General features: G+C 39.8%; 1 protein-coding gene across 4 annotated transcripts in view; it reads left to right on the top strand.

Moving 5' to 3' along the window:
• The window catches only part of fli1 (Fli-1 proto-oncogene, ETS transcription factor), a 55,718-nt gene that overhangs the window by 11,069 nt on the left and 17,230 nt on the right, over positions 1–27,419 (top strand). For 2 of the 4 annotated variants that reach the window (XM_017709089.2, XM_037540275.1), the window contains exons 3-6: positions 9,427–9,638; positions 11,083–11,234; positions 12,218–12,421; positions 27,338–27,406. In XM_017709089.2, the coding sequence (XP_017564578.1) occupies positions 9,427–9,638; positions 11,083–11,234; positions 12,218–12,421; positions 27,338–27,406 (637 nt within the window). Of the gene's footprint in view, positions 1–2,328; positions 2,513–2,779; positions 3,045–9,426; positions 9,639–11,082; positions 11,235–12,217; positions 12,422–27,337; positions 27,407–27,419 lie in introns of those variants that run through there. The other 2 variants (XM_017709093.2, XM_017709094.2) reach the window with 2 other exon arrangements.

Below are 27,419 nucleotides of genomic sequence, written 5' to 3'. Positions count from 1 at the left end.
CAGATTTGATCTTTCTTGTGCGTTTCCTTTTCTCCGTGCGGGCTCACGCACAGCGCGAGTTGTCTTCTCACAGTGGAAGGATGGACAGAAACATATGGATTGTTTCAGATCTGATGTGGAGCTTGGATTTCGTCTATCTGTCAGAGATGAAAGCTTTAAGTGCTGTTTGTCTGAGGGTGAGGATATTGGTGGTCTATCAGGCATTGCAGGTGGTTGTTAGGAGCCCCTTTTCCGTATCTTTTAGTCATTTTTTTGATCTCCAGTTTTGGAAATTCATCGTTTTTTCACTAGTTTTTCTTAAGAAACTAGTTTTTAAAAAAAACAATGAGAAAGTGGGTGGCCTTTCTTCTGTGAATGACTTCTTATATGAAAATGAGTGGTTGTATACAGATAGATAGATAGATAGAAGTAAAGCCTGGTCTTCGGTCTTCAGTGTGATGCTATATCCATCCCCCCAACACTCGTGGTGCTGAAAGTCGTGCAGTAATGCAATGCAGAGCAGATGTGCGCGCTGTGCGGAGTGCACGGCGCTGCGCTGCTGCTCCACAGCTCATTCACTGCGGGACCTCAGCGCACGAGCGAGCGGGGAAGAGGAGGAGAGCAGGGCGCGCGGCGCAGGTACTTCCAGCTTTCACTTCTCCTCAGCCCACTTACACTTCCTCACGGGTCTCCTTCGAGGAACAGGGCCGCATCTCTCCGCGGGACAGCCGTAAACGAGTCAAACTTAGTGGACAAACAGCGCGTGATGGTCGCACTAAGTTCAGCGGGTTCATGAAGAAGAGCTTTCAGCGTTCGCAGCTGCGGCTGCGGCCGGCCAGTCTCGCGAGATTAAGGAGTTACTGCAGCCTCTTTATCACAGATCTCCTACGGTGACTGTCCAAACTCGGGTTTAAGTGCTGTGATGCATCCACAACGTCTTAATCTCACACTTCAACGAGGCTGCTTATAAAGAGCAGGCAAGAAAAACAAGCACACTTAAAAAGAGGGTTCTTCAAGGGTTCTTTAGTACAGGGAATGGTCCTATTTAGAACAAAGAGTTCTAGAACTGTTTCACGCTTAAGTAGTTCTTTGTTTGGTGAGAAATTGCTCTTCAGATCGATGAAGAATGTGTTACGGTTCTATATAGACGCTTTCTGGATATTGTTCTGTATGGTTCCCAAAAGGGTTCAGCTGTTGTAGAAGAACTTTTTGGTGCTATAGAGCCATTCTCCATCCATCTGAAGAAGCATGTCACCATGCAAAGAACCATTTTAGCATGTAAACAGTCCTATGCACACTTTTAAAAGAGATGGTTCTTCAAGGGTTCTTTGGTAGAGGGAATGGTCCTATTTAGAGCAAAGAGTTCTAGAACTGTTTCACCCATAAAACGTTTTTTGTTTGGTGAAGTTGCTCTTCAGATTGATGGAGAATGTGTCACGGTTCTATACAGAAGCTTTCTGGAAATGGTTATGAAGTTATGAAGTCAAGATTGTAACTGTAGAAGAACCTTTTTTGGTGTTGTATAGAACCATATACACTTTGTCCATCCATCAGATGAACCTTTTCACCATGGAACCACTTAAGCATGCAAACAGTTCTATATACACTTAAATAGGTGCGTTCTTTACTAAAGATCATGGTTCTTAAATGGTTCTTCTGGTTGATTGAGAATGTGCTGTTCTGGGTTCTATACAGAAACGTCCGTCATTGCACTGAAAAGGGTTATGATGTCACAGTAGAAGAACCTTTATTTGGTGCTATATAGAACCATATACAACAAGAACTATTTCACCATACAAACAGTTCCATGTGCGCTCTTAAAGAAGATGTGTTGTTTAGTAAAGATAATGGTTCTTAAATAGTTCTTAAATGGTTCTTCCGGCTGATGGAAAATGTACTGTGCTGGGTTCTGTGTAGAAACTTGAAATGGATCTGTCATCGCACAAAAAAAAGGGTTCTACCGTTGTTAGAATCCACAGGAATAATAGAAGCTTATAGACTTTCTTTTTAAGACTAGAACCTGCGGTTCGAAACAGGACCGTTGCCTTTACTAAAGAACCCTTTACTAAAGAGCTCTTTTTTCAAGCGTGTACATAAAGCGCTGGACTCCATCCTGTAAATATTTCCAAGCAACAAAAAAGAAAGAAAAAAAACTTTAGAGAGGAAAGAAACTCCATTGTTTTCGAGCCTTATCTCCTCTGTCCAGTATCCTGCGTTTCTGAGGGCAGTAATGAAGGCAGGGCCACACAACCACACACACACACACACACGCACGCACGCACACACACACACACACACACGCACACGCACTCAGCTTCCTTCTCCAGCGCAGTGACTTCACTTCCCAAAACGCAGCAGCAGCCGAGAAAAAGGTCCGTCCGGTGTAAAAGAGTGCACGCGCGCGTGTGCGTGTCTCTCTCGCTCTCGCTCTCGCGGCCGCGTATCCCGGGCTGGAATTAACTGAGGCTCGTGTCATGTCCGCACCAGCGCCGGACTCCGCTCGAAACGGGACGAAATGGACGGAACCATTAAGGTAAGAGGGAGGGGGTTCGGACCGGACGGGCTGGACCGAGCTTTGGTCAACTGGGCGCGCAACGGCTGGACACGACCAGAAAAGAAAGAAAGAAAGAAAAAAAAACAACCTTCCTTCCCCGCTACTTCTTCTTTTTTCCCTCCTCGAAAAAGTTTCCCTTTTCCTTTTCGTCTGGGTCGAAAGCTGAAAAACAGGGATGGGGTGGGGGGGTGCCGGCGGGGGCGTTCGGATGGAGTTTACACACACACACACACATACACACACGCGCGCGCGCGGGGGAGAAGAAACGCAGTGTGTAGAGACGCACATCTGGGACGAAATGAAATGGAGGGATTTTAATGGACTTCTGAGCGTCTGGAGCTTCGACCCGCACTGAAAGCGCCGCACGAGGTGGCCCGGACTTTCTTCAAGCGCGTCGGCGGCGAACGCAGTTTTACAGCTAGACTGATCGCCTGTGTGGCTCCTGAAAAGCCCCGGCACTGGCGAGCCGAGCTGGAAGGCCACTGGGCGGCGTGTTGGCTCGGTCATCATGGTCAGCGGACGGTCTGAAAGACTGGGCTTTCTGGTTTGGTGGTAACCTAAAGGCGCAAAATGTTGATGCGCAGCCGCGAGACGGTATCAGTGGGAGGCTGTTGGCCAAAGGAAAGGCAGTTACGTCTGCTGAGGCCACGCGCTTTCGATTGGATTCAATGGTTTTATAGAAGAAATATCGATTTGATATTAAAGATGGCTCTTCACATGTTCTTCCATAGAGACAATGGCTCGATATTGCGCCAAAAAGAGCCCTTCTGTTGTTGCAGTGTCAAGTTTCTAACAGCTTAGAACCCTTTTTGGTGCTACGTTGAAAAAAAAGCTTCTAAATAGCACATTCTCCATCAGTCTGAAGAGCCATTGCAGCATTGAAAGAACCATTTAAGTGCTCACGGTTTTATATAGAACCATTGTCTTGACTAAAAAAGAACCATTTTTTGGTTTCATGGTTATTTGCATGTTAAAATGGTCCTTTAGGTTGATGGAGGATGTGTTATATGTGGTTCTATACAGAACCATTTTCAAAGGAACCATATACAGCACATTCTCTCTTAATCTGAAGAACCATTTCACCATGCAAAGAACCCGTTAAGTACTTATGGTTTTATTTAGAACCACTGCCTATGCTAAAGAACTCTTGAGGAACCAAGAACCATCTTTTTTTTATTTCATGGTTCTTTGTATGACAAAACAGTTCTTCAGATTTCAGAGATTGTGTTGTATTCAATTCTATATAGAACCAATGGAGCCATATACCGCACATCAATCTCTATCAATCTGAAGAACCGTTTCATGATTGAAATAACCTTTTAAGTGTTTATAGCTTTATATAGAACCATTGTCTTTAGTAAAGAGCCCTTTTATGTGGTAAAATGGTTCTTCAGATTGATGGAGAATGTGTTGTATGTGGTTCTATACATATAGATCCATTGTTTTCACTAAAGAACCCTTGAAGAACTATTTTTTTTTATTTCATGGTTAATTATGCAGGAAAGTGGTTCTTTAGATTGATGGAGAAGATGTCACCATGCAAATAAGCGTTTAATGGTTCTGTATAGAATCCATGGATCTAAAAAAAGCCATTGTCTTTACTAAAGAACCGTTGAAGAACCATCTTTCAAAAGTGTGTAGTCTTGACCCAGATGGGCTGCTTTAAAAAGCAGAGTGAGTGATGGAAGTTCTGAAAAAAAAGTTGCCTGAACTGAATGAACGTCAAAGTTATGAGGCTTTTTCGGTATAAAGAAGGGAACGTGTGCTTAACGTTCTGTGTATTCTATGCTGTTACCCTCTGGGGTCATATTAGCGGCTTTGGGTGTGGTGTATGTGGCCAGAATGCCTCAGATTGGATCATCTTTGCCATTTTTTGAGTGCTTTGAGTTTGCCGAGAATTTATTGCTTTGGATAAGATGTTTACGATATATTGCTGGCTATGTTAGATTACAGGTATGATAGGAAAGCATTGAAGATATAGCTTGTGGAATCATTATATTCCGAGTTTTATTACAATTACAAAAAAAACCCAGACATTTAAGGTACGTGTAATGTCATCGTTATTATTGTTATAGCCCCCTGTTGAAGCTTTGTAAGTGCTTGTCTTGTCTTTCATTTGAACTAAATGTCTGTTAAATGCTTCTCACTTACTATTAAGCTCAACCCGAAACCTAATCCTACCCTGTTAGAAATAAATGATCTGTGCAGGTACATTTTCTATTCACGAAGGTACAAACAATGTAAATGTGCCCTCAAAGGTACAACAGTGGTTTTAAGGCCCAATTGTGAACCTGATTTAAGTTTTTTTGCCAGTGGAAAAGTACATATTTGTACCTTTTCATAACCAAATGCTTGAAAACAGAACAATAAAATAAACCAGATGAGGTGTGTGGAGTCAATACAGCTTAGACAATATCATTTCAATGGATTAAGGTACAGTTATGTTCCCTTACTAAAGGTACTAAGATGTACCTTTGAGGGTTCCACCCCAGTCACAAGAGGGGCACTGCCCAAGTGACAGTTTCATACCATTATTTCTGAGAGTCTAAACCTAACCTTGGTCCAAAACCAAACCCTGGTGCTAATCCTAACTCTAATACTATTTGAAAGTCTGTAGTTAATCTGCTCAAATCAATCTGAGACCATATAATCATTATAAGGAGTATTATTATCAGTAGTAGTAGTAATAGTAGAAGTACTGGTACATTTGTTGTTGTTGTTTTTGTTGTTGTTATTGTTATTGTTAGGAATTTGACCACTTTAAATGCAGTGATAAGCATAAGCTAAATATTTCGCATATCAGTCCCAGCTGTTGTGTCTTCGCCATTTTGCCGGGGCTCCATCCTTGATTGAGTTTTAACCGTAGGTCTCTACAGTGCTACCTATCACAAGGGTGTGTGAGGGGGGGTCTTGAAGCCATGGGGTTTCCTGTTCTACACAATCTGGTTTCCTGTCAGGTTTCCTTTTCCTCCCCAAACAAAGGGCTGGAACTCTCTATGTATCACCACCTTGCGTTGCACCGCGCTGGGAATGCAGGGCGGCCGTCCCAGGCTGGAGTTGCCTCCGCACTTAACGATTGCTCAACTGCAGCAGTCGCCCAAGTCACGGGCCTCTGGTCTAGAACTTGTGGGTGGAAAACAGAAACACAGGCTTTTCTAGTCCCAACAAACGCCCTCGTAATGCTTCCATGTTTTTGTGTATGGGCCCGCTGTTGTGCGAAGAAGTGTTGTAGGCGCTGCTCACTGTAAATTTACGATGCCACACTGGCACAGGCCTGTGGTTCTGCTCGGACGAAGTGAGCTTGTGTAGGCACGGCTAATTTATGGTCTGAAGAAAATGCCACTTTTGTGAACGTTTTACCCTCGTCATAATGAAAAGCTTGGTTTCGTCCTTTTATTTATTTATTTTTTTACTCTGAGATCACCCGTCTATATAGATGTAGGAATGCTTCCTTTTGCCAAGGCTGCATTGTGTGTGTGTGGAATTAGATTTTCCTATTTAAAAAAAAAACCCCTCTGTAATCTTGGGAAAGCCTGACTGCCAATCACGAATTATATGGTAGAGCCTGATATGTCTCAGCATAAGTAAGGCACAGGCATCAATGCTAGCACTGAGTCTTATCTGGCACCATAGTGGCATTCCTTCACCCTGTCATACTTATCCTTAACCAGCTTCGCTGCTGTGGTCCCTCCGATAGTGTCCACAGATGCTGCACGGGCCCTGCCGATCAATTTGACGGCGCCTGTCGAGACGCTCAAGAAGCCAAAGTAAAACCGTGGGCTTCTCAATGCCGCTTGAAGTATTTATGTGGGACAACTGCTCCGAAGCCGTGGCAGCAGGCCGCATCTTGGTGTTCTTCAGTCTCGGCTGCTTCACATTTTCTGTAGTGTCACGTTTGGCTCAGACAATTCACTCAGCTGAGGCTCTGAAGATTTGCTCTGCCGAATGCTTAATGCCGTTTGTGACCAGATCCCAAGAAAGCACCCGAGTAGAGGAGCAGACATTATTCAAGAGAGCGTCACGAGTATACAGCTGTCACAATCTTACATTATTAAAATATGGTTACGAAAAGGGTTTTTGGAGCAAGGTTAAAGAACAGGCCTAACCAAAGTGTGGCATGGAGGCTATAGTTAGTCAATGAGGATGTTTGATTACCCCAACCCAACCTCCTCACATAATGAGGGCACAAACATATTTTTATACTACACTGTTAAAAATAAGGTGCAACAACATACAAGAAACACATTTGGTTCCCTAATAAACTTTCATTTTAGATAATCTTTTTGTAAATGAGAGAAGAACCTTTAAAGTTCTAGGAAGAGTCCAGAAATTGGTGTAAAACCTTTAAAACTTTCGCTGTTGTCGGAACAAAACCTCATAGCTCCAAAACAGTAACTTTACATGAGAAGGGAAAAAACCTACTTTACTTTTAAAGTAAGTCAATAGAACCAGAATTATATCCAAGTAATTTTTTCTTTTGATCCATTCATCATGAACTTTACATACAGCGTTAAGGCCAACAGGCATTTTCAGATTACGCCAAAAACTGAAATATAGATAAAAGGTTTTGTTCTGACAGCAGCGATTTAAAGGTTCTTCATATATACAAATCTTTCTCAAATATTTCTCAAAAGAGGGTTGTCTATAGGATCTCTCAGAGAACACTTTAGAGAACTTTTTATTTAAAAATGTATAAATCCTGTTCTTATTTGCCTGTTAAAAACATAGCTTTTAAGAGTTTTAGTCACAAAATATAGTATGATGGTGTATAGTCCATTTTTAAAAACTTTTTGGTCCTTTTTGGCCCTTGGTCCTTCACAAATGTTGCACTTTGACCCCCTAAAAGACAAATTTGGGCACCCCTGCCAGACTGGAACCACTTTTGATGCCCTGAATAACCATTCAGTGGATGGTTCTATGACGATTTTGTGAAGATTCTTTTTAACATTATTTAACCATATGAATGTAAAGTTTCTAAACCAGTTAAAAGCTCTTATTAGAATCTTACATCCAAGCCATAAATATTGTATTTGTAATTGACTTTTTTTTTCAATTAGTTGAGTAATCAGAGGTTTTAGGAAGGCCAGATAATAAGAATACACTGAACTGAATTCTGACACACCATGCAGATGTTCTGGTTAAGTTCTGTTTCCTAAGATAGTCAGTAGATGAATTTAAACTTAAAATGTCTATTATCATGATGCAAATTGCTAATTAATCACTGTTCATTTATAAAAAATGTCAATATTAACTAATGGGTTCATTAGTTAATTTAGGATAATCAACCGAGACTCTGTCCAGTCGATAGTTTAACTCTTCAGCCTGGAGAATCATCTGACATTTGAATCGAGGACCATTTGTCACTGTGTTCGCACACTGAAATTGAACCCATCTGTGTAGTGAAACATCCACATACATGCACACTAGGGGGCAGTGAGCACACTTGCCCAGAGCAGTGGGCAGCCCTATCAGTGCCCAGGGAGCAATTGGGGTTAGGTACCTTGCTCAAGGGCACTTCAGTCATGGACCGTCAGCTGAGGGGATCAAACCGGCAAACTTCTGGTCACAGGGCTGGTTCTCTAACCTCCAGCCTGCGACTGCCCCACATTTGGGAACCATCTGCATAAACACTGGATAAGAATGTAGCTCTATAGACTGTATAGCTCCTTACTGTATTCTTATATGATACAGAGTAGCTGCTGTACCAAATCTAGACATTGACAGGTGCAGGCCTTTGGCAGGTGTTTATGTCTTATTAAAGGAGCAGAATGAAATCTGCTCTATTGTTTTGGCTCATGCAATGGACCAAGTTTGGAAGAAAAAAGGAGGAAAAAAAAGAGAAGAAAAGCAGAGGAAATGGAGCAGGAGTCAGGGAAAGATGTGAATGAAATGTGAACGTTTGTGTATGACTGAGTGTCGGCCACGATCGTGCCAGGCAGCATTATGAGGATGAGCGCCTGCGTGTGTAGACACTGCAAGGCTCCGGAGGGGCCTGTCTACTCCGTTTGTTTTCTTTAATAAAGCTACATCACCCCAGCTGAGCTCCTGCAACGAGGTCAAATGTAGAAATGACCTCAGAACCGTTACTGTGCTTCTGTTCTGCCTCTCAGAGTTGCTCATGTTTGAGCCACAGAACAAAGAGGCAGCTGCTTGTTGTACTTGGTTGTTTCACAGCTTAGGTTCATGTTCATTTTCCTATTTTCTTTGATAATATAAAAAAATATGTGATTCTGCTCATTTAATAAAAGTTCTGCTAATGCTCATGCAGGAATTGTTTAGCGCTAGTAGGTTGCCACTAAGCTGGTGCACAAATAAAATATGAAGTGCAACAGATGTTTCATATTTTTATTTAAGCTTCCAACAGACATATTAACATAGTCATATTCATATTAACTTTTCTTTTAATAAGCCATGGAATTGAGCTTCCACCCCTGCTTTTCATTTCGAACAAACATTATCAGACTATCACTCATATTTGCAGTCAATCTAAGACTTACAGAAGGCTTAGGCTAACTTTCTTTCTTATGAACTTGATCGTGACCTTTGGAAATGAATGACTGGTTAATTCCTTCAATGCTTTGGTAATTAGGTTGCTGGTCAAAGTGCTGCTTTAGGCCTTCAGTACAGCTCCTGAAGCAATGAAAGAGCCTGCTTGGCTGTATCTACCTAGATACCACAAAAAAAAACCCTTTAGACTTTAACCATTTTGTTTCCAACCATGATTTTGCAATGTTTAGTTCCCAGAAATCATTCAGCATTCTCTGAAAGCCCAAAAGGCCCTGAGGGTTCCTCATTGATTCTAATATATGCTATGAATCCAAGGAATGTTATTCACAATTTCTTGTCATTTTGATGTAATGTGGTGATGCAGCATTTCCTCTCGTACTCTCCAGGAGGCGCTTTCAGTGGTGAGTGAAGATCAGTCTTTGTTCGAGCCTCCCTACGCTGCTGCTGCCCCCCTGCCCAAGACGGACATGACGGCGTCCAGCACGCAGGATTACGGACAGCAACACAAGATCAACCCCATCCCTCCGCAGCAGGAGTGGATCAACCAGCCCGTCCGGGTCAATGTAAAGCGCGAATACGACCACCTCAACGGAACTAGGTAGAGAACACAGGACTGAGCCTGGGCCCACATGACACTTAACCTCTTTGACATAATAGAAGGAAATTTGATTTTGCGTCATAAGCAGCAACACTTCAAATAAAACACAACTTCCACTTGAATGTAAGAAGCATGTAAGTCCATGAAGGCACTGCTCTTATGTCATAGTGTATCTCAACCCCCTAAAATCCCTGGCTTATTACATACTAAGGCTTACAAACTACAGGGGCTTCAATGCAAACTGGTTGACCTATTTGTAGACTGTAATCCCACATTTAGTTTCAATTCAAATAAATGAAGTCTGTTGAAATTAAGTCTATGTTTAGTTAAGGGAATGTTTTCGATGATTTCATACACTGAAATGCTATTTTTGAGTTGAACTAACTTATTGCTATTTAATTTATTCTGTTGCCACGGCAGCTTTGAAAGCCCACATTCAAAACATGATGACATTTCTGTTGGTTTTAATCGTTTCTTTCTCATTAAAGTTGCTGAAAAAATGTGTAGGACTGAGTGAAACTAAGTAAGCTGTCAAATACAGTTATATGTTTGTTTTGTTAACGTGAGCTTGTTGGATAAAATGCGCTTCTTTCCCATTGGCTCTTGGTTCCATCTATTTTCATATTGGGTGTTTCTTTCCATTTGTTTACTCACTGTCAGTGTGTTTTCATGCCACCTATTCCATTCCAAAAATATTACTTATTCTAACTCAAGTTTTCAGAACACATTACTTAACCTTTTTTAAGGCACCCAGTTTACTAATTTTTTTAAAAGTAAATTAAACTTATTCAGGCTTACAGTGCAGGTTATAGAAATATGTAATAAAACTGGCCATTTAAAGGTTTAAACCCTTTGTCAATGGCAAGAGAGTCAAAGACTCTAAAGACTCAATAGGACCATCCTGATTGACCAGTAATGTGGATTTGAAACCATTACTGGTTGCTCTAAATATCAGATGAGCTGTTGACCCTTAGACCTGTATAGTTATTACTACCACATTATTACTTTAACACTACATACTATGCTGCTGTTTTCAGAAGAAAAACCTCACATCTCCAAAATGGTAACTTTACAGGAAAAGATAAAAAAACTACTTTTAATGCAAATCAATGGAACCAGAATCTTTTCCAATTTTGGGTTGTTTCTTTTGACCATTCTTCATGAAATTTACATATAATGTAAAGGACAACAGTTTATTGAAATCATTCCAATAACTGAAAAACAACAAAAATTGAGGTACATGGTTTTCTCCCGACAACTAAGGCATACAACATTGTGCTGAAGTGGTGTCTATTTCCACTTGTTGAGTAGTTTAACTGCATGGACAAAGCAGTGAGCATTCTGAGATGTAGCTAGAGTATTTTGGGCATGTTCCTTCATGAAATATTCCTTTTTTACACCTCCTTTCCTCCCTCTTGTCCCCTTTATCCTCTGTGGACATCAGAGAGTCCCCTGTGGACTGCAGCGTGGGGAAATGCAGTAAGCTGGTGAGCAGCTCTGACACATCACAGATGGGTTACGGAGGCTATATGGATGAGAAGAACGCCCCACCACCCAACATGACCACCAATGAGAGGAGAGTAATTGTCCCCGCAGGTGAGAGTGCATTGTAGGAAACATAAAGCACGCATGCTCTCTATGCATCACTTATCTTGTAAAGGGTATGAATAACACCCTGGTCCCCCTGAGTAAACAGCTATAGCTTACAGTTGAGAGGAAAGAGCCTCTGAGGTTAAAACGTGAATCAGCATCCCCTGCTCTTCTCTGATAAATCCCTACAAGCACGCAAACCAGCATATGTCTCAAATGGAGGTCCCCAGATTATGCAGTAAGATTAGAAATGTAAATTGTTAGTATAAGGGCTTGTTTGGAAATGGGATTACCAACCTCTACATTCATGAGCCATGAGAGCAGCTCTGTTCACTTTGATATTCCCAGGTAATCACACCATAGTTTATAATAGGATGAGTATGAGAATGACAGACAGTCTAGCACTACACTCTTAAAAAAAGATCGTTCTTCAAAGGTTCTTTAGTGAAGAAAATTGATCTATATAGAATCATGAACACTCAAAGAACCCTTTGCATCATTAAAGTGTTCTTCTGCCTGAGAGAGAATCTTTTGTGTATGGGAATCTTTTTGAAAAGGGTTCTATATAGCAACAAAAAGCGTTCTTCTATTGTTACAATGTCAAGCAAGTAACAATAAAACACCTTTTTGGTGCTGTATAGAACCTTTTTCAAAAAGGTTCTATGTAAAACCATCTAAAGCACATGCTCCACCAATCTAAAGAACCATTTCATGTACTTTAATTATGCAATGTTCATGATTCTATGTTGAACCACTTTCTTTCCTAAAGAGCCCTTGAAAAAATATATATTTTAAGTGTTTATCTTAGAGAAGACAACCAAAATTGTGCTTTTTGATTAAAAAGGAAATACATTGACCGCCTAGTCAAACCATTTAGATGTACAAGTTCTATTTCTTCCAGAAACCATATGTTCAAACCAAAAGCCATGCAGGCAAACCTCTGAGAGTATAACGGTTTTAACAGTATTGCTATCTTTTAACTGTTCCAGACCCATCTCTATGGTCCCCCGACCATGTGCGACAGTGGCTAGACTGGGCTGTGAAAGAATACGGCCTCTTGGAGATAGACACGGCCATGTTCCAGAACACTGATGGGAAGGAACTGTGCAAGATGAGCAAGGAGGACTTCCTGAGACTTACCAGTGTCTACAATGCAGAGGTCCTGCTCTCACATCTCAATTACCTCAGGGAAAGTAAGTCTACTTTTCTTCCCATGCGTTTAGAGTGGCTACATCTAGGAATGTCAGACCTCCGTTAAAATTCTTCCGGTGCCATTTGACAATGTAAATACAAAAACTGAATGTTAAACATTAGAAATGGAAAGTTATGACTATTTTAAAAAAAAGTTCAACTGTCATTACACAATTACACATTTACATTTGATTTGAATTGCATATCAACAGATTTGATTACTTAATAACAAACCTGTTAATGTTTTACTGAAAGATCAAGAAATGACAAAGGAAAAAATGTAAAGAACATTCGTTTCTGCAAAGCATAATAAAATGTATAAAGCTACTTTCAACTGAAAAAACTGAATTCCTTAACTACTGAAAAATAATTCATATCACACTATGCTTTTATCACTACAATAAGAACTTATTTCTAAGGGTTAAGCATCTTTAATAGTGTGTGTTATTACAGTAAACATACAGATTGTACAGAATGTTAACTGAATTAAGGGAGGTACTCACTAACCTGTACATGAGCACACAGGGATTGTCAATAGATATAGGAATAAGGTAGGGCTATCTGTAGCATATTGAAGGTTACTAGTGGTTATAGCTTGGTATCTTCTGGGTTTTGGGCTCTACAATAGATCCTCCTTCACAATCAATGGTTTCAAACAGTCGGTGCTTCAAATGTTATTTTGGAAACTTTTAGGATATCAAGTTTAGGTGTGTATGGATGTTTCCATTGACACACAAAAAGCCTGTTTAAACCTTGCGTGCCTTTTCAGCGATAAAATCAAGTTTAGATTTCACTTGACCACATGAAAAGCCAGGTGTAAACACTTCCAGGACGCGATGTGATCAGATTATAATCAGCCACATTCGGGGGTGGTCAGAGATGAATCTTGTAAAGGAATCGTTTACTTGTGTAATGATGAAGTAAATGATGAAATGAAAAGTGAAGCTGGAGTTACAGCGCTGCTTTAAAGTTTGTGAACCCTTTATCATTTTGTGATGTTCCAGATGAACATGACCTAAAACATAATCAGATCTTTATTCAACTCATAACAATAGACTGAGAATCCAATGAAACACATAACACAAATGATTATATACTTTTTCATGCATTTATTGAACAACAGTGATCCAACATTATTACAGTGGCTAATGTCAGTGCAGTTGAGAACCCAATCAGGCAAACACTGAACAGGAATAGTATGTATGGAATGATAGCATGCAGAAAGCCACTACTCTCAAGGAAGAATATTTCTGCCTGTTTAAAGTTTTCTAAAGACCATGTGAATAAAACCAAATATATTTATGGCTTAAATGAGAGATTTTATGATTGGCAAAAAAAAACACAAACTTCATCCCAACTTTGAAACATGGTGGTGGCAGTATCATAGTTTGGGGCTGTTTTGCTGCTATTGGAGCAGAACAGCTTGCCATTGTTCGATGGACACATGAGTTCTGGATCATGAAATTTTACAGAAGAATGTTTGGCAACAATGACTCCAAAAATACCAGTTAGTCTACTAAGAATAGTTAAAGCAGAAGAAATATCACATTTTGGAAGATTTTAGACAAAGTCCAGACCTTAACCCAATAGAAATAGAAAGTGTGGCATTCATGCAAGAAAGCCAACAGACTTTAAGCATTTCTGTGATGAGGAATGAGCCAAGAATCCTCCAAGTCACTGTGCAGGGCTGATCGCCAGTTACAGGAATTGTTTGGTTGAAGTCATTGCTGCTTACAGCAGTTCCGGAAAGCAGAGATTCACACACTTTTGCCAACATTTAATGAGATTACTTAGTTCAATAAATGAAAAAAAAAAATCCTTCTTGTGTTATTTGTTTAATTCGGATCTTCATCTATTGCTATGAGTTAAACGAAGAACTGATTATATATCACTACTGTCGGAACAAACCTTGTATCTCCATTTTTGTCGTTTTTTTTTTCAGTTTTTGACATAATTTGAAAATGCCTGTTATCTGTTACAGTGAACCATCTAAGTAACATTCAAATTCAGTGGCATTTAATGACTATTCAGTTGAAATATTACTTAAATATATACTGAACATTTTCAAATAACATGCAGTGGACCATCCAAATAAAGTATTACCAAAAAGTGGCAATGAAATTTAGCTAGAGTCTATATATTATAATAGGTCTTATCTGGTTTAGCACACTAGGCATTAGTGCTATGATTTTGTAAAGTGCTGTGATTTCGTAAGACTCTCAATAGAGTAGAATATCAGAAGCATATGATCTAAGGAGCTCAGCTGTCCTCATAGCAAGCCAACATTCAAATTAAATTAAGGAATGTATGCTGATATCAGTGTCCCTGCTTCAGCAGCTCTCAAATTTCTGAAATGGCCAACTAGAGATTAAGTAATAGTGTGACTTGAGCTTGAGCCGTACAGTCTGATGTCAGTCTTGTGATACAATGATACACAGTTCTTTCGTAATCACTTTATTGAAAACCATCCCAAGATGCTTTTAAGGCAGAGTTTGTGTTTGTTTACATGAATTTATGGGGTGTTTAGGAGCCAAAGTACACAATTAATTGCACCATAATTGTAAACTGGTTTGGTAGCGACCTCAGCTATTGGACACATGAAAAGCAACACACAATATACAGCGAGAAATGTGCACTTTGATGAGTCAAGTCATTAGATTTCATTTTTTTCCCCAGTGTTTGTTGCCAGTGTTTGTTTGAACTGTGCCAAGGTTTTCTCTGATTCTGCACAGGAGAATAAAAAAAAAATCAGTTTAAAGTAGCATGTTACGCCGCGCTATAAAAGAGTTTGTTTTCCTTTCACCAGTTTAATAGTTTTCAGCTCAGGAAGTGACTGTTCCTGGCTCTTCTTATCCCCATAACTCCTCGGGACGGCCACGTTTTGCTTGGCAGAGCCGCCGCGACCATGAAGAATTTTGATAACCATTCCGTCCAAAGCATCTCCCCTCCTGAGTGCCCTCAGCCAGGGGCTGGCCGAGACGAGGCCCAGGTGCATGGCCTCGGGAGCCTGCCCAGTGAGGCACGGGAAAGTTTATCCCTAATTTATAAGGCAGCCCATCCCATTCCTCTTCCAGGGGCTTTTCTTACATTATAGCACTGCGTGTTTTGGCAAGAGGTCCTCCGGCGAGGTAGAAAGCAAAGCCTTGTCCTGTCCAATTCACCAGTGCCATCTATAAGCAGCACGTCTTGGAGACACATTGCATCTGTGCATCTGGACCGCATAGAGGACTGCTGATTACTTGCCCTGGGGCCACAGTCCTAAATAAAATTCAATCCCACTTTATTGCCGTTATACCAGAACAGCATAAGAAAAAGCTTTCTCACTGTTCTCACTGTTGCACCATGCATAGTCTGCACAATGGTACAAAGGTTCTAGAAACAGTAGTAAACAAGTACTACTGTGCAAGACACCATATACAGTGCAATGCTGGAGTGAAGACAGTACACATAGTGCCGTTTTGAGCAAATAGCACTCAGGGCAGCAACACAAAGAGTTTTAGACTAAAGTTGTATAAGTAGTAAAAGCATATTGAGTGCAATACAACAAAGACAGTGGAGCTGTTGTTCACAGTATTAATGGTAATAGGGTTATATATGCATTAATTACTTGCCATACACTGTACGAAATAAAGGGTCTATGCAGCTATATTTTTCATTCATGAAGGTACAAACAATTTAAATGTTGCCTTAAAGGTACAGCAGTGGTTTTAAGATATGACTGACACCTTAAATAGGTTTTTCCAGGTGAAAAGTATGTATTTGTACCTTTTCATAACCAAATGTTTTAAAACAGATAAAATAAAAGGCTTGGAGACGAGACAGGTTGTGTGGAGTCAGCTTAGAACATATCATTTCAGTGGATTATGGTTCAGTTATGTTCCCTTGACTAAAGGTCCTCAGATGTACCCTTGAGGGTCCCACCCCAGTGACGAGAGGGGCACTGACCCAGTGACAGTTTAGTATCTACCTAAGTGATATGCTAGCCCAGCAATAGCTACTTAAGTCTTATGCTAGCACAGCACTAAGTACCTAAGTGTTATACTAGCCCAGTAATAGCTACTTAAGTCTTATGCTAGCACAGCACTATGTACCTAAGTGTTATACTAGCCCAGCAATAGCTACTTAAGTCTTATGCTAGCACAGCACTAAGTACCTAAGTGTTATATTAGCCCAGCACTACCTACTTAAGTCTTATGCTAGCACAGCACTAAGTACCTAAGTGTTATATTAGCCCAACAATACCTACTTAAGTCTTATGCTAGCACAGCACTAAGTACTTAAGTGTTATACTAGCCAAACAATACCTACTTAAGTCTTATGCTAGCACACCACTAAGTACATAAGTGTTATATTAGCCCAACAATACCTACTTAAGTCTTATGCTAGCACAGCACTAAGTACCTAAGTGTTATACTAGCCCAGCAATAGCTACTTAAGTCTTATGCTAGCACACCACTAAGTACCTAAGTGTTATACTAGCCCAGCAATAGCTACTTAAGTCTTATGCTAGCACCGCACTAAGTATCTAAGTGACAATGAAAACTAGGCCCCCAAGTGTTGTATTAGCACAACTGTAATGACACAAGTTTATGAAAGTGCAAATGTTATTCTAACATTAGTGGAGACAAATCTAAAGCTGCGTCATTCCCTGAACAGTCCAAAACTGCAGGTCTAGAACTGTTGCTAGATGCATCTTCCCTGCACTCCTGATTTTGGATGAACAATATTCTTCCCGAAGCTTTTGGTGTTCACCTTCTAATGAGAGCAGCTGGCACAGATCTCCTATTGGTAAACACAAGACCCAGGATAGTCACAAATGCTCCAAGAGGTCAGGCCCTGATGCCGTCAGCCTAGGACAGAACAAGGGGAACAGCTGGCCCATCCAAACATTATGACAGCAACTCAGCTCTGAGGCGGGCGGGGTCCCGGCACTTAAAAGCAGTGCTACTAAAAAAAAGAAAGAAACGGCCGATGCACTCAGCAGCGTGAGGTAATGGGAACTTTATTCCGTGGGTGTCAACAGTTTTGTGCGGCCAGCCTGGCCTGCGCAGAGATGGGGAGCATAACGGAGCCATTGTGCACTGCAGGGCAGAGCCCAGCCGAGCTGAGCACTGTCAGGGTGCTTTTTTCTTCTTCGTCGTCTTCTTTTTCTGGAGAGCTTGACGTTTTCATTAGGGACGGTTGCCGCAGGACTGAAGCCTGGGCTTAAGTGCGGGGGCATTGCATATCTGCCCACTGTTTTCCCTTTGATTTAGCCTCTGTGTGTTTTGGAAGCTGAAGAGATGGTTTGGAATCCTCCGCTCGGTGGTTTGAATTGCCTTGGCCACTGTCCCGAACAGAAAATCGAAGGACAATGAAAGAGAGATGCTCCTGTCCCATGCCTTCCTTTCTCTGAGGAACTTTGTCTTAATTTCGTTACTGCAGGCATAAGGAAGAAAGCTGCTGTGCTATGTAAGCCAATGCAAAAAAGCTCAATTCTGCCTTTTAATCTGCTCTTCTGTCATCAATAATGGAAGTTTTCAATACTGTTCTTACATTTATTTGGATACAGTTGTTGTCCAAAAAAAGCACCGCTGTAGTAGTAACTTTACAGTGGGAGATAAAAATATTCTTTACTTTTAGTGTAGCAAAAACATTGGAAATGCACATTTTTTTCCTGCATGATATGTAAAGAGTGGTCTAACAAAGCCAAATATTTATAGATTTTTTCCCAATTTGAACATGTAAACAAGTACATAGGACCACTTCATTGACTTGTATTATTACTCTAAAATAAGTAAATAATAAGTGTTTTCATAATGATACGAATACCATTCTGAATGTGTGCACATGCTCAGTGCATCCAACAGTAAAGGCAGTATGGTGATTCTTTTATATAGTGTTAGAAAACACAGTAGCACACACAAAGCTCCAATTACAAATTCATGCAAATTCATTTAACTATGGCCAGTGTGGACCTGCATGTGCACCAGTTAATCTGGAGGCAGAGTTAAGCCCTTTCAAACCAAACATTTCTACATTACATTCATAGATTTTTGGCCCCTTTACCTAATTTAATCTGCTGTAAGTGCATGCATGTCCATGCCAGCCACAGTGAAATATACCAATCAGGCATAACATTATGACCACCTCCTTGTTTCTATGTTCATTGTCCATTTGTCAGCTCCACTTACAATATAGGTGCACTTTGTAGTTCAGCAGCGCTCCTGTGTCTGAAACCAGCACAACACACTAAACTAAACTAACACACGACCGCAGTGCTGAGAATGATCCACCACCCAAATAGTACCTGCTCTGTGAGGGTCCATGGGGGTCCTGACCACTGAAGAACAGGGTAAAAGGGGGGTAACAAAGTATGAGAGAAACAGATGGACTACAGTCTGTAACTGTAGAACTACAAAGAGCAGCTATGCAGTAAGTGGAGCTGATAAAATGGACAATGAAGGTACAAACAAGGAGGTGGTCATAATGTTATGCCTGATCAGTGCATTTTGGCTTCTATGTGCCACTGTATTTCCTATCAGTGCATAAAAGAGGTGCAAGTCTTTCCTTTATTGTTGGATGTGCTGCGTGTTTTTTGTTTTTTTTTTACTTTCCAAACATGCAAGCAAGCTAATTCCAGTGCAATACCGTTCAATAAGTGCTTAGTATTAGTATTATTATTTATTTTTAATCATAATAATCAAGTAAAACATGACTGATCTGTGATATTTTGCTATTCATGACACAAATTAAAAACATACTTATTTGAGTTATGCTCTTTACATATTAAATGAAGGCAACAGCAATGTTTCATTAATGAAGAAGATGCAAAAATAGTCACTTTTAGCGTCAGTCTTCAGGGGATAATGAACTAAAGGAAATATTTAGGTTTTTTTATTAATTCCCAACATCAGTTTATAGTTGAGTTCAGTCATATCCATCAGAAAAGCAATGACAACCATGTTTACTAACTGAAAGTTTGTTTACTCGGAACTATCCTGGTGATTAACTAAGCAAAAGTAAGACAAGTAAAAGTACTGTGGCCACAGGCTCAGCACAACTGTGAGAAGATTAGGGGGCTTGGCCACGCAAACTGGCTCTCGGACTGTGCTATAGGTCAGTTTGTGGTCACTGCTGTTGTTGCAGGGTAGAGTAGCTTCCAGTTAATAGAGCAAAGGAGGGTGGGTTTACAGTGTAGTCTAGCCTCTATCATGTCCTTCCATGTTACACCCTCCCCAGTTTGTGTTGGGGTTAACGCAGGACTGGGCATTGCTTGCTGCCTGTTGAAGTTCTTCCCAAATTAAAGAGCATTCGTGTAGGCCATGCTGTCCGAGTTCTTCTGAGCCAATGATACAGTACTGAAATATTAACAAAACAAATATTAGTGTCTATTTCTTTATGCAGGTCAGTATTTAGTATTTTATTTATGTTTTTATGTATTTTGTTTATGTTTGTTATCCTTGTTTTGGATGTCAGCTTCAAGTATTGTCGGCATTAAGTGCATGAGTTGGCATAACTGATGATCACCCAGATCATGTTTTGAATGCTTTGTATCTTTTTCCACCACTTCAAATCATTTTTCACTCTTAATTTTAGAATTATTATTTTCCCACATACATTTTTTTTTACATGCATGTGTTTTGTTGGTTATAATCAACACAATATTCAGGTTCTCTGTTTTCAAACTTCTCCCATCTTTCAGAACGCTGATAAAATTCAGTTAGTATGTTGGATGGTACTTTGGAGTTCTCCGGTTCAAATGTACATTCATTTAAATCATGTTTTAAAGTAAACATCTACATATTAATTTAGTTTAGCTCTGCTAACTTGCATCACATCCACGGGCTAACAACTGGATGTAGGACATGACTGACATAGGACAATGTTGACAAGTGCCTGCTTTGATCTCCACCTTCACAATCTTAGATTGGATTAGAAATCTCACCCTTTATTTTTCACATTTTCTCTATCTGTGAGAATTTTATTGAACTTTAGAATGAGATGTGTTGAATGTTATGTTGGAGATCTCTGGTTTGAATGTGCCTACATTTGGTTTAGTGTCATATCATTTGTTTTGAAGTAAAATTAGGGGGTTAGGTGAATGTTTTCTAGCTATTGCTTAGTTGAAAGTTTGATAAGTCAATCTACAGCTGAAACAACATACTTCTGAATATCACAGTTGTCAGAAGAAAACATCTCTATTTTTGACGTTTTTCAGTTTTTAACATAATTTGAAAATCCATGTTACCCTTTACGTTGCCTTTAATTTTCACGATGAATGTACTAATATAAACAGCCAAAAATGACTTGGAAAAACATCTGGTTCCATTGCCTCACATTAAAAGTAAAGCATGTTTTTTTTCTTCTCCTGTAAAGTTCCCATTTTGCAGATATAAGGTTTTCTTTCAACAACAGTGATGTGGTGAAGCACTGATTCCATAATACATTAGCAAATGAAATATTTCTGAGAAAAAAAAATGATGACAGAAGAGTCCGATGCACTTTTTACATGTGAGATGTTACATGTTTTCTTTGAAACATTATTGTTTTGTGCCTGAACATTTTCATATGTGATGCTTGATCGTATCGCATAGTGCACATTGTGTGTATTTGCTTGGGTGGGGCTGGCAAACCCCCAGAGGTCCGAGATATGAAACCTTAGTTGATCTTTTTCCTCTCGCAACACAAACAAACACACATTCACAGACAAGGGCTGAGGCTTTCCAGAAGAGACTTTCTAGTTCCCCTCTCACAACATACGCATACACACACACACACACAACCCAGCGCATGTTGCGGCAGCTACGGCCTGCGAGGTGTCTCCCAAGCCGGCTGTCTCTGGATCTGACAGCAGCGGCGTAATCATTTCATACACATCTGTGTACATGGTGTGTGTTTGGTTGTGTTTACTCAGACTCTGATTAACATTCCAGTGTGTCATTAAGCTTATACACAGTGGAGCAGGGCAGGGACGGCCCTCCCCCAGCCTCGGGCCACACCACTAGAGCTGCTGTGCTGCTGACTCGAACAAACACACACGCATATAAAAACGCATGCGTGCAAATGTACATAAATATTTATGCACAGCAGAAGAGTGCATATAATTACTAAGACTCAAATCAGAGGTCAATATGGCAGTGTGCTATTATTGACATGATAATTTACATCACAGCACACTTTTCTGAGTATAATGTATTCATCATTATGCATGCAGAACACCAAACAGCTGCATGTATCATAAAAAGAAAAGATCACCAAGGGCACATCCCTCTAAGCTTTGGCCCAATCGTTTGATCCCTAGTGATGCCACAGCCATCCAGGAAGGCCAAGAGTATACCTGGCCTCTCTTTCCCTGAGTGGGTAGGACAGACTCCCCTCATCAAATCAGGGGGATGTTAGCTGACATTGATGTCTGATAACCCCTTAGAATCCCAAGCTTATAACTTACTAAAGCTTATTGTTCCATCTGGACTACAGTGCAAACTGGCTGAACTATCCTTAGGTTGTAGATGTGTGTAGTAAATCTTTGCCAGTGGGTCTTGGTCATTTAAAGGGTTAGATAACCTGAGAACATTAGCAGTTAGCATTCTCCTCCAAGTGCACTGAGCTGTCCAATAGCGTGACAATTAGCAGCAATTCAAAAATATTTATTGGTGCATCGGGAAGCATATCACGTGATGAGGGGGAAACAAGCTAGAAATGAATGGAAATTGGATGGAAAATTGAGCAATAGAGGAAAAAAAATATTTGGAGCAACAAAAATCAATATGTTGTAATTGCATAAAGAACACATAAATAGTTGATTGGATATAAACCAATTATGCCATTTGATTTATTTATGTTTACCAATTCCCTCCTTTCCCTGTATTCTTAAGAAGCTTATTTTTGCAAGCAATGAATCAAAATCATATTGCACTCATGGTTCTTTGAACTCGTTTTTGAACAGGGCTCTGATATGTAAGCACCTTATGCCAGTTCCAGTTTTATTTGCAATTTCCACCCATCTGACCATGTTTAGAGCGCAAATATCAAAATAGGTGTACAAGAACAGAAGCCTTTATGAAACAGAATCTTTAAATCTGCAATTATATCCACACATACACACAGACGAGTACAGCAATGCAATCACATAGAGGCAATAAAAATATGGGATCCATCACCGGGCCTTGACTCAAATCTGGATCTCATGGAGAGCAGATTGAATCTCTCATGAAAATGAAAAAGCGTGCTGCGTATATTGGAAGTGGTGGAGGCCTGCTGCTGCGTTATTTTTGCTTCGCCTTCGGTCACTTATCCAGATTTTTGTACGTGATCGCCGCCCACTCGCCAATGTGCTTTTAATTTGGCAGCAATTTGAGAATTTGTTTAAATTACAGCAGAGAGGAGGGGGCAGCGGTGAACTGCTGGCATTGTCTCGGCTTCCTCGGAACAGCCAGTAAACCAAAAAGAGCCTGTGTAACGGGTGTGGGAGGATGTGCAAGTCTGTCTGAGTGCGTTCACTTAGGGAGTCATGGGGGGGGGGCATCTGCATCTGGCTGGATTATTTAGGTGAATGTGGCAAAAGAAATGAGGCACAATTCTCACAAGCCTGAGCATACAGGCTTTACTGGTATTTTAACCTTTGCCATTGCCAGTGGCATTACTCTGTGGCCAGTCTTAGGGTGACTTGTTAAACTTTTGGTACTGGATTGCAGCAAAATCCACCACTAACAAAAGTGTGTCCAGCTAAAACCAGTTCCTCTAGTCAATCTCTCTTAATATCCAGAGTAATTGATAGCACAAGATAAACAAGCTAGCTAATTGAACTGTTTGAAAGAGGTTGTTTATTAAAAAAAAAGGTCCCAATTTATATTAAGTGTCTCTAATAACTGTATAGTTACACATGAATAACATATGCAACAACACTGTAACTACTGATGATTTAGTCAATGTTACAGATAGATTACAGAAGTACAGCCTATGATATTTATACATTTAGCAACTTCAGTTTTGCCTCATGTAATTGCACAAGTGTATCTTCTACACAGGGACCTGTAGTGTAGTGTTAAAGTTACACTTTAAAATAAGTGGACAGTTCCTGTGTAGTTATTATGTAGGTACTATGTAATAATATAGTGGTCATATAGAAATTGCTTTGGGGGAAACGCAACACATTTAATTAATCTCACAGAAGTCTGCTGTTCTGTGACATTACAGAACTCATGTGTAATTACATGGGAGAATAGGCTGTCATAACTATTAATATACACTTGTGTAATTACATGAGTCAATACTGAAGTTTATACTCATGTATAATTACATAAGGTCTACTTCTGTAATCCATCTGTAACAGTGACTAAAACATTAGTAGTTATGTTGTTGTTGCATATGTTATTCATATGTAACAACACAGTTATTAGATACACTCAATATAAAGCGGGACCAAAAGTGCCTTATTTTTGTTAGGTGTTTTCTACACATGCACACACACATATCTAAATGTTTAATTGGGGGTTTTTAGGGGGGCTTTTAACTATACTTACTTAGGGCTGGTTGTCCATCAGATGGTGTTGAGCACACCATTGCTCCCTACTTTAAGCTCCACCTTCAAGGGGCATTGGATTGGATTAGAAATTTCCATGCATATTTGAATGAACATCTAGCAATGATATCAGACTCTATCTAAAGCCACTAACAATAGTTTAAGTGTCTAATAATAACCAAACAGGAGAATACTAAACACATTTTACTCTTTTTTTTTTTTTGGTAACAATTCAGTATCATGGACATTGTAATGAATTAAATTAAGCCTTTAACCCATGACTGTATTAAACATTTTCTTAAGCCTTTTTTATTTGGCTGTTTCATGATTTGCACAGCACTTATTGAAACAGACATACAGTGTCATCCAAAATCCACAGCATTCATGTAAATGGATAGTGGTTGGAGGACAGTGTACTTTGTAGGTCAGTGCAGGAATACTAAGCTGGAAGGGGAAGAATTTTCCAACTGAGGAGCCCTTATGACCTGTATATGGACATAAAGAGAGATGGGAACTGTAAGTAGTAAGATGCATTTGAAGCATCCTTAGTGGTGAAACCTCTAATGAGCGAAAAACCGCCATGACAAGCCCAGTGAGGGACACTGTAGAGCCCTTGATGGTTTGCACAGACCATAAACATGTGTGCAGTGTATTCTGTCTCTCTCTCTCTCTCTCTCTCTCTCTCTCTCGTTCTCTGGATTTCATTGATCCATCTTTCCTGTTGTAGTACATTGGAGTTAAAGTTGTGAGGATCAGCGCCTTCCTCTATAAACTGTGTGTGGCGCTTGGCTGGGTGTGTGTTCATGAATCTGTGTGTGCTTGTGAGTCAGTGCAAAAGTCTGTGTGGTCAAAACCAAGCTGTAAATGTTGATGTCCATGTGTAGCTGACATGAACCGATTTCTGGCTCTCAGACAGAGAGAGAGAGAGAGAGAGAGAGAGAGAGAGAGAGAGAGAGAGAGAGAGGGGTGCATAGAGAGGCAGAGAGGGAAATACAGTATTTTCTGTTGCTTTATGCATCTACAGTCATATTTTTTGGTAAATGTATGTTCTCTGAATATTCCTAAATGATATAATGCAATACAGATGATGTTATTTGTCATGCTAATAAAGTAACCTGAGAGAGAGAGAGAGAGAGAGAGGCACATAGAGAGAGAGAGAGAGAGAGAGAGAGAGAGAGAGAGAGATAGAGAGAGAGAGAAAGAGAGAGAAATACAGCATTTTCCATTGTTTTATGCATCTACAATCATTCGATGTCATGCAGTCATATTTTTTGGTAAATGTATGTTCTCTGAATATTCCTAAATGATATAATGCAATACAGATGATGTTATTTGTCATGCTAATAAAGTAACCTGAGAGAGAGAGAGAGAGAGAGAGAGAGAGAGAGAGAATGAAAAAAAGAATAAAAGAGTGAATGAAAGAGAAGAAAAGGAAAGATGTTTGAATGAAAGAGAGAAGGACAGAAGGAAAGAGGGAGAAAGAAAAAGAGAACCAAAGGGGATGAGGAAACGTGAGAGAGAGACAGACTGGGAGACAATGAAAGAGGGGGAATGAAAGAGAAAGAAAAGAGGTATAATCGAAGAAAAAGAAAGAAAAAGAGAGACAGAGAAAATGATAAAGAAAAAGAGAGGGTAGAGATGGAGAGAGAAAAGAAAGAGAGAGAGTGGTATCATATGCAGTCATGAGTAGTTATGAGTAGTTATGCAATGGGCCAGACTCTCAACAGATGTGCTTCAAAGATTCTACACACACACACAGCCCACACAACCCAGCCCTTCTGGATGGATAGGTGTTAAGCAAAGGAAGCTGTATAACACATATATAACACAATTAAGTACATATTATACTTTATATTATTGCGTGGCACTTTAAAAATATACTACTACTATGAAGGTTTAGGAATGGCTTAAAATGAGTTAACTCATGGTTATTAGTTCGATCATAGAAACCTTAGAATCATTAATAACCAGTTATAACACATAAATACAAAGGGCAACAGTGGCCTGTTACTTGTTCAATTGTGAGCCCATATTCTTCTACCCTGTTAAACCTCAGATCTATCTATCTATCTATCTATCTATCTATCTATCTATCTATCTATCTATCTATCTATCTATCTATCTATCTATCTATCTATCTATCTATCTATCTATCTATCTATCTCTACTTCTCTTGCTCTCTGTCCCATGTTTGTGTGTGTGGGTGAAAGGGGGGAGGATATTTTTCTTTGGGGGTCTGCAGTGTTTGATTGCTGTGTGAAGGTTTAACCCCACACAATGCCGTCCCTGTTCTGTGGCCCCGAAACCACAGCGCTAGTGGTGAGGGGCCCTGAGGTTAAAATATGTGTTCAGCACCCCCTCCTCCCCCATCACACACACACACACACACACACACACACACGCACACACACACACACACAGAGTTTTTCATGTGACGCTTCTGAGGGATAAGAAATGCTATTTTAACCTTTAAAAACCTCTAGTGATTATTGTCCTTTGGCCATTTTTTTAACATGCATTGTAATTTCATATCTCACTGGTCTGCTGAAGCCTTAATGTCCATCCAGACTGCTTTGCTCAGCTGTGACAAACTCCTAGGTTCACTTACAGCTCAGTTGGTGGAAGATCATTTTAGCTTTCTGGAATATTTGAGGGACACAAGCTCGATATGTGTTTGAAAATCCAGATGATAACATTTTGCTTTCCAATTGTTTGTAATTGTGGCGTTATTTTCGAACAAAGTGTAATATTTCTATCTTTACATTAATAGCTTCTCAATTGAAATCACATTACAATACCACCTCGTCTACTTCTGAGCAAATGCAGTATGAATTGAAACTTTACTCTCCACAGTATTTATCTAATTGTTTCCATGAGCTCCATGTTACAAAAAATAATAGTAGTAATAAGTATTAAGCAAAATGCCCACAATGGTAACTTTACAGGAGAAGGAAAAAACAACTTCACTTAATATAAGTCAATGGAACCAGACGCTTTTCCAGGTAATTTTGAGTCACTTCTGTTGGTCCACTCATCTTGAAACTTTCCACATTGTAAAAGGATAAGAAGTATTTTCTAATTATCTCGAAACTTGAAAATGATTAAAAATAGAGCTATAAGGTTTCGTTCCAAAACAAGACAAGTGAGTTCAAGTCACTTGAAAGTCTTATGTTACAGCTGCATCAAGTCAATGAGCTGAAGTTACATAAATTCAAGATGAAGTCATCCTGAAAAAGATGGTTAATGGAAGCAAAATGTTCTTATTAGCAGTAGTTACATAAGGGTTACATTGTTATTACATGTCTATAAACACATATTGTTACTTTACATTGTATAACTTCATAATAATGAGTTAAAATATCCTTTAAAATCCTAAAAAAATCCTTTAACACTATGCCAATCTTTTGTGTTGCAGGTAGCTCATCAATATCATACAATGCACCATCTCACACTGACCAGTCTCCCCGTCTGGCTGCCAAAGAAGGTAGGACTGTCAC

This window comes from Pygocentrus nattereri, chromosome 7 (assembly GCF_015220715.1).
Source record: "Pygocentrus nattereri isolate fPygNat1 chromosome 7, fPygNat1.pri, whole genome shotgun sequence".
NCBI classification, from domain to species: Eukaryota; Metazoa; Chordata; class Actinopteri; order Characiformes; family Serrasalmidae; genus Pygocentrus; species Pygocentrus nattereri.
Note: the sequence above shows the minus strand (reverse complement) of the source record. Positions and strands in the feature narration are given on the sequence as shown.